The sequence below is a fragment of the Diceros bicornis genome, chromosome 31 (genome assembly GCF_020826845.1).
Source record: "Diceros bicornis minor isolate mBicDic1 chromosome 31, mDicBic1.mat.cur, whole genome shotgun sequence".
NCBI lineage: Eukaryota > Metazoa > Chordata > Mammalia > Perissodactyla > Rhinocerotidae > Diceros > Diceros bicornis.
This window is the reverse complement of record NC_080770.1, coordinates 18,884,943-18,893,107: the sequence shown is the minus strand read 5'-3', so window position 1 is coordinate 18,893,107 and position 8,165 is coordinate 18,884,943. Positions and strand designations below refer to the sequence as shown.

The window sequence follows — 8,165 nt, the reverse complement described above, 5'->3', positions numbered from 1 at the left end:
GTCTGACAAACATTTACATTTCCCTCTCCATGTGAACTGTCTTCTTCCCCTCTGAAATCCCAAACCTCTACCACCCCCAACACTCTCCTTTGTCTTTAGCTGAAGATGGTGTTTAAGATGAGACTCCCTGCTATTGTATTAGAAACTTAGTTTCTCTGGTTTCTCCCATGTATACATGTTATCAAACTTGGTATTATTTTCTCCTGCTAACCTGTCTTTTAATTATTTGGCCAGCCATAAGAACCTTAAGGGAAAGGACAAAGGGGGACTCTCCCTCTTCCCCGACACTATATTTAAAGTTATTTTCAAAATTAGCTTTATTAACATAATTAGCCCTTCAATGTTTATTCTATTATTTTGAAATAAACATTAATGTCATAATTATATAACAAAATATTTTTAGCTAGTCACTGTGTTTTAACATGATTTAATAGAAAAATAGCTAGTAAAATTCATTGTTAATTAACCATTTGACTTGATGATTTTAGAAATGACTTGAGTTGAGCCAGTGAGTTAAAACTCAAATCTTCCATTTGATTCTGTAGTGACTGGCATCAACCTTTGACCCATCATCTTGTTACTGTCTCCTGAAATGCAGCTAGGAAACTATGCATTGCCAAGACATAAATATGAGGACATAGTTCACTTTCTCTGAGTCACAATATTGCTGATTTTTGTCATAGCAGTATGGATTATAATTTTAGAAATATCTTCAAGTTTGTTCAATATGAAGTGTCAACATGAAGAATGTCACTGAAGTTACTATATTTGTACTGAAGGGCTTCACAGACAAGCTTGAACTGCAAACCATCTTATTCTGCCTGTTTCTGACAATTTACCTGTTTACTCTGATGGGAAATTTGGGACTGGTTGTATTGGTCATTGGGGATTCCCGGCTCCACAACCCTATGTACTATTTTCTGAGTGTGTTATCATCCTTGGATGCCTGCTATTCCTCAGTTGTGACCCCAAAAATGTTGGTAAATTTCCTATTGGAAAATAAAGCCATTTCATTTCTTGGATGTGCAGCCCAGATGTTTCTCTTTATTACTTTTGGGACTACAGAATGCTTTCTCTTGGCTGCAATGGCATATGATCGCTATGTAGCAATCTACAACCCTCTGCTGTATTCAGTTAACATGTCACCCAGAGTTTATGTGCCACTCATTATTGCTTCCTATCTTTGTGGCATTTTGAATGCTTCAGTGCACACAGGGGCTGCATTTAGCCTAAGCTTCTGTGCATCTAATGAAATTAAACATGTCTTCTGTGACGTCCCTCCTGTCCTCGCCATTTCTTGTTCTGACACGCACACAAACCAGCTTCTAGTCTCCTACTTTACAGGCGTTATTGAGACAGTCACTATTCTGGTTGTGCTGGTCTCCTACGGTTTCATTCTCTTGGCCATTCTGAGGATGCATTCTCCTGAAGGGAGACGAAAAGTCTTTTCTACATGTGGTTCTCACCTAACTGGAGTGTCAATTTACTATGGAACAATCTTCTGCATGTATGTGAGACCAAGTTCCAGCTACTCTTTGGACCATGACATGATAGTGTCAACATTTTACAGCATTGTGATTCCCATGCTGAATCCCATCATCTACAGCTTAAGGAACAAAGATGTAAAAGAGGCAATGATTAGATTGATTGGTAAAATTGAGGGTATCAATAAAATATATTTTGCACACTAACCATTAAATTGAAATAAATTAAGAGTGATGTTCATTGTCTCCATATCAAGAAGTTATAATAAAAATGTTTTGTTTTAGTTTATTAGTGCCTTTCTATTCTTCTTAGTGATTTTTAGATAAAAATCATAGTCATACCTCCACCTACACAGTTTCCATGTATGAGGAAAAATTGTATCATCTATTTCCTTCTTACTTAATTCATCCTCAGATATACACAAACAAATATGTACACACATATGTACAAATATGCTGATACAGCTTGTGTAATTTTGTCTGTGCTGCCATAACAAAGTATCACAGACTAGTGGCTTAAAAAAGGGAAGTTTATTTCTCACTGTTCTAGAATGTAAAAATGTCACATCAAGGCAATGGCAGGGTTGATTTCTTCTGAGGCCTTGCTCCTTGGCTTGTAGATGGCAGTGATCCCCCTGTGTCTTCACCTGTTCTTTACTCTTTTGAGTGTCAATGTCCTAATATCTTCTTCATATAAAGATACCAGTGATATTGGATTAGGGGCCATGCTAAAGCCCTCATTTTAACTTAATTACCTTCACAAACACCTTATCTCCTAACACAGTCACATTCTGAGGTACAAGGATTAGGATTTCAATATATGAATATTGGTATATATTATATGAGTCTACCTTAAGGGTCACCCTTAAAAGAAAGGATTCAAAACCTCTCACAATGGGATGGAATCTTTGATTAATATACAGAAACTTCTAAAAAAGACAAAGTTATTTAAAAAAAACAGCTGTAAAAGTTCCTACAGTAAAAGGAAAAAAAATCTTTAGTAAATATTTTTGGCCATCTGAGCAGATCCAGCTGCTAGAAAAATAGTTTGGATCTAACTATTCTTCTGAGTTTTGTACCTGAGACCTGGTTAAAATTTTGAAGATCTCTGTGTTTATCTGTCTCTATATGTGTTTGTCTGCCTCTGGATGGTGCAGTTTCTAAAGGAGCTCTATTTAATTGGTTTGGAGTAATCACTTTCATAAGTTATTTCTGAATGTAATAGAGTTAGCCCAGATGTCTTTCAAGTTAACATGATATAAAATGATCTTTGATAAACAAAAGGCTGTTTAAATTTGTTAGTTTAATTGAAATAAATATGTTTTCGGAGTTATCAACATTGGATATGATGCAGACATGTTATCTCTGTTACAAAATTTGTCATCAAAAGTAAGTGACAGAAGGTTTGTACAAGTAAAACCCTCAGGAGTTTTGTGCATGGTCAAGTTGGCTCTTTAATTGTCACCCTGTTTAAATGGATAGCTCAATGTTGCTTCATGAAACCTACGATATTATGTTGGTAAACATTATCAATATAGGGGTTTTAAAATTGTATAACATTCCTAAAATTCAGATCTGTCCTGGTTATCAGTCACAATTTTGGTTATCTTAAAGTTTTGTACATCACAGAAATAACCAAGTTTCTTTGTCAAATATCATTTTTAAAAAATCTTTTGTTATTTACAGACAGTTATTGTTTTAATCTAGATGCTATTGCAAAATATGTTTCATCTTCATAAAAATTCAAGGAAAAGACTCTGGCACTCTAATGTACAGTTTTGTGCTAAACTTTCAGATCATAGAACTGAACTGGGTAAGAAATTACAAAATTCTAACTGAGAAACTGAGGACTTCATGAAACTGCTAACAGAAGATTAAAATCAAGAATCAACTGCACGAGACTGAATAAACTGATAAGGATAATTATAATTTGTATAACTTTTTGTTTAAATATTTATGAATTTTTTTAATGTTCTGTTTTTCCAGGTTTAAGAAAAAAATTTTCTCTTTTCTCTTAAGGAACCATGACTTATAGCAATTAGCAGTAAGCAGAACTTATAGCAGTAAGCAGAATTGAGGCATTTATTTTTTTCTCCCTACCTGATCTCTCTAGAATTTGGAAACTCTCAGTAAGTGAATGCTCTTATTTCATGGCGATATAGTTATTTACATAAGTTCAATAAAAATCTGTTCTTCTTATAGCAGGACACAATTGGAAACATCAGTTATATTAACAAAGCTTTGATCGGAACAGCATATTTGAGAAAAAACATATACAGGCTCAGATATGAGCAGACAGCTTTTGAGGAATAAAGATTGGAGTTTATGGAATAAAGCCACCTGGAAATATTGGCCTGGTACCTTGTTTACAGCATTCCCAAACAGCAACCTTACAGATAAGTAAGGAAGGTCACTTATCTGGCAGGTGCCTGGAACCTCAATACTTTTGGGAACCTCAAAAGAAGAGAGGAATTCACCCAGATCTGTAGGTATTACAGGCAAGTCTGAAGACAAGTCCTTGGCTTGGCTTTCCTGGCCTTGAGAGGCCTTTGAAGTTCAGAGATCCCTTATAAAAAGTTTCAGCAAAGCAGATTTAAAAGAGCCTATATGATCAGTTGCTATCCTTGCTGTACTTATGCAAATAATCATGCCAAGTTTATTAAAACTAGACTTATTTTACAAAGCAATGAGTCTTAATTTGGCTATCTTTGGTAAAAATGAGGGTGATTTAAGAGAGAAAAATTATGTTTCAACAGAAAGTATAGTACACATTTGTGGATATTAGATCCTAGCTCTGTTAATTGTCTTTGAGGTCTTGTTTTCTATCTGTAAATTGGACTGGATCCTAAATTCTTCTCATCCCCAGAGGTATCAGGTCCAGACTGATTTTCAGGACTGTTTTCTTGGATTCTCCAAGGGATTAAGTCTATTTTTCAGGGACTGTTAAAATTTGGGTTGTCTATCCTTCTTATCCTTTTGGTCAGATACTTAATGTGCCTTTAGATGTTGTTCCAAACTGTTAAACAAGGTACAAAAGTTCTAATAATACAAAATGTCCACGTGAAACCAGGAACTAAAAATATATGCAAATGAGTGCTAAACAGTCTCATTCCTCTAACCCGGACCTAAGCCCCAATTCAGCGAGAAGTAGCTAGACCAGTCATTGCCCAGAATCCTTCAAGATTGAGGAATGAACATAAAATAGGGGGGAAATTGATACCGGCCCTGATATCAGTTCCCCTACATTAAACCCAGAATATAGGGGTTAAAGTTACAATCACATGTAAATATTGGTTTTTTAAACCTTTGTGTCCCTGAACTTCACAAGGCAGATAGCAGTTACAAATTGTTAAAAGCCCAGGTGGACTCAAGCTGGGCTCACACTGAAGTTTTGGCTAATTACCAGTTCTTGAGGTTTGTTACAGGGAAACTGATATCAAGAAACTAAAGTTTCTCAGACCTCAGCTCCTTGGCTTCCTGGCGCCAGAATCCACCACCCACCACGAAGACAGAGACGGTTGAAGGACACACACCTGTGATTCTCTTATCTCACCATCCTCCTCCCTGCCAGCAGCCTCACAAGGCCAAACACAGGCTGATGGGAAAGTGCTGATCAGCAAGGCCACAGGCTCCCCCTCCCTACAAGCAGCTACATTCCTCACAACTTTTAAAACCCTTTGTCTCCCAGCTTTCAGGGAGACTGGACAAATTTGAAAACTCTCATCTCCTGGCTGACGTCACCTGAAATAAAAACTCGTTCCTTGCCATAAACCTGGCATTTGTTTTATTTGGCCCCTCTTGTGTGGCGGGTAAAGAACGTGGGTATGTGTCTGGTAACAATTCTTCTAGTCATCAAAAATTTAATACTGCTAAGACAGGGTCAACCTATTTGACAATAGGTAACCTAGAAAGGTAAGCCAAATGAGAGACTATTGGTAATTTTCAACATAAATGCCACCTCTATAGGCATGGTGATTGCAAAATTACCAGAAACAAGTTTTTCTTGCTCAATATTTTCCCAACATTGAAACAATTTTGTTTACATTTAATGTCGTTTATGATTTCAGGGCTATTCTTGTACCATTTATTGTCATGGCAGAAACCAAAGTCTGACCAGAGATTTTAAATCTCTTTTGATTTAATGATGATGTAGTTTCATTCCTTAGATCATTATGGTTTAAACTATGCTTCTTAAATATATATTTTTTTCTCTCTCTCTCCTGGACGATTCTAGTGTCAATGCAAAATAACCAATAACCTTTCTATAGATAAGAGAAATAAGGTGAGTTTACTTGAGCCAGAGTTAGGATTATAACCTGGGAAGGCCTTAGAAAGTGTTCTGGAGAAGCATGGTTTTCAGTACACTCTTATACCTTTTTAGAACAAAGAACGTACATTAAACACATCCAGGACACATTTCATCAAAATTTCAAAGAGGTATCCAGTTGCAAATTAGCAGCTCAAAGTGACCCTGATGTCAGGAAAGGGACTAATCAGGGTCTTATCAATAGGGCATTACTAATAGGCCATAGAAGGGGAAGTATGCATTCTTACCTTAAGAAAGTGTATTTTTTACTTTAATGGTTAAGCAGATGTACAATGCATGTTTGATAGGCTATAAGTCAGGCTTTTTAGTTCAAGCTGAATCAGTTGTGAACCCGAATATTTACCCCATATACCTCAATATGTGAGAATCTCTTGTCACTAGGTTTTTTTTTTCTTTCTTTCTTCTTTGACTCATGAAACAATGGCTCTTTTTTCTTTTTGGAATAGATGCTGTTCAAAATTTTTTGCTTTCTAATTTATTAATTGTTATCTAAGTTTTATCTTTTTATTTCCCCTACTTTATTAGGTTTGTGAGGGAGGAAAAATAATTTTTCCTTTATCCTCCTAGGTTCTTGACTGAGATCCCCCTATGATAAAAAACAGATAAATGGGAGAAAAACAAAAAGAAGTTTAATAATATTTATACCTCCTATATATGTGGGAGTTATCCAGGAAAACTGAGTAATTCCCCAAAATGACCCAAGCCACTGCCTTAAATATCATCTCCAACTAAAGACAAAAGAAGATATTGGGGGTGCAGTTATGAGAGATTGCCAGGAAAAGCACAGTAAACAGGGGCATGGTCTTATGCAGATTTAAGTTGATAAGAGTTTCTAGAGATTTAGTCATCCTCCTCTTCCAGTACTGAGAGGGAGACACCCTTACAAATGGAGATTTGCCTTATAAATGTCTCCTACAATAGGGTAACTTCTACTAGGTTTTCAGAGCTTCTCCTGTGTCTACTATTTCTTAAAATAAACAAGCTCAAGATAATCCTTATGCCAAAGAGGCATATTTTGGAGTGGCAAATTCAGCTTCTCTACAGGCTGAAGTCACTGTTTTTTCCTCTAATGCCTAGTAATAACTGCTTGTTTTTTGGTACCTGTTTAATAATACAGGAATTTAATATTTGCATTATTCATCTGAGTGTTGTTTTCCTTTTAATACATGTGCAGCGACATTAATTATTCCTATTGTGGCACATTATACAGATATTCTAAAGTTAATTTTTTAATTTTCTATTTGACTAAAAATAATTTAAAGTTATTTTTTAAATTTTATGTTTTTAATTTTAAAGCTAAAATATATTTTTTACCTTATAAATATTAATTTTGAAATGTATTGTAGTCAGAAAATGTGACTCCTGTAAGTTAAATTTTGTAAATTGATTGAAAGTTATGGATTAATTATAATGAACTAGTACAAACAACTTATAGATGCTATGACAGATTCAAATATTGATAAGCAAGTCTGGCCTCATCAATTATAGGATTTATAGACTATAAGTTCTCTGCAGGGGAAGTGTAATCAGTACATAGCCATCTGCAACCCTTTGTTGTACACAGTCATCATGTCCCAGCGGGTCTGTGGGCAGCTGGTGGTGGGACCCTATGCCATGGGCTTTCTATGTGCTATTATCCATGAGACCTTCATATTTCACTTACCTTTCCGTGGTCCACATGGGGTCAACCACTTTTTCTGTGACATTCTCCCTCTTCTCTCCTTGGTGTGTGCTGACACTCAGAACAATAAGTTGGTTCTTTTCATCATGGCTGGATTAATAGGAATACCCAGTGCCCTGATCATCCTGCTGTACCGTGTTCATATCCTCAAAACCATATGGAATATCCAGTCTGCTGATAGGAGAGGAAAAGCTTTCTCTACCTGCTCTTCACACTTGTCTGCTGTGGCCATCTTGCGTGGTACCCTTGTCTTCTTACTTACAGGCCAAGTCAAATTCATCTCAGGACATTAATAAAGTGGTTTCTGCATTCTATACCCATTGATTCCCATGTTGAACTCTCTCATTTATAGCCTGAGTAACACAAATGTAAAAGATACATTTAGGAGGACATCTGTTAGGAACAATTTCTTGCTGTGTAAGTAATTCAGAGGACAGCTCTTGTCATTGTACAGGTGGAGCAGCTAAAGTGTGTACTAAGAAGAGAACTGGACTTGGTCTAAAGAGATGTCAGTTTAAACCTGTCTCCTCTAATTATCAAGAGGATTAAGAGCATATAAATCCTACACCATTTCTGGTTGTCATTGTCTTAATTAGTAAAATGAGTGTAATGAACTCAATGCCATCTAAATTACTTTCTTCTCTCAAGTTCTATGATTTTAACAAGGTGTCCA

General features: G+C 36.0%; 1 protein-coding gene and 1 pseudogene across 1 annotated transcript; both read left to right on the top strand.

Moving 5' to 3' along the window:
- The first annotated feature begins 725 nt into the window (after positions 1-725).
- LOC131395683 (olfactory receptor 5T2-like) lies at positions 726-1,691 on the top strand. Its single transcript, XM_058527523.1, has one exon. The coding sequence runs from the start codon at positions 741-743 to the stop codon at positions 1,689-1,691; it is 951 nt and encodes a 316-aa protein (XP_058383506.1). The 5' UTR covers positions 726-740.
- A 1,279-nt stretch (positions 1,692-2,970) lies between these two features.
- Positions 2,971-7,917, top strand: LOC131395389 (olfactory receptor 5G25-like; annotated as a pseudogene).
- The last annotated feature ends 248 nt before the right edge of the window (positions 7,918-8,165 follow it).

Bases quoted from the DNA above. Each gene is read 5' to 3' on its own strand.
- LOC131395683 (XM_058527523.1), top strand. From the start codon at position 741: ATGAAGAATGTCACTGAAGTTACTATATTTGTACTGAAGGGCTTCACA.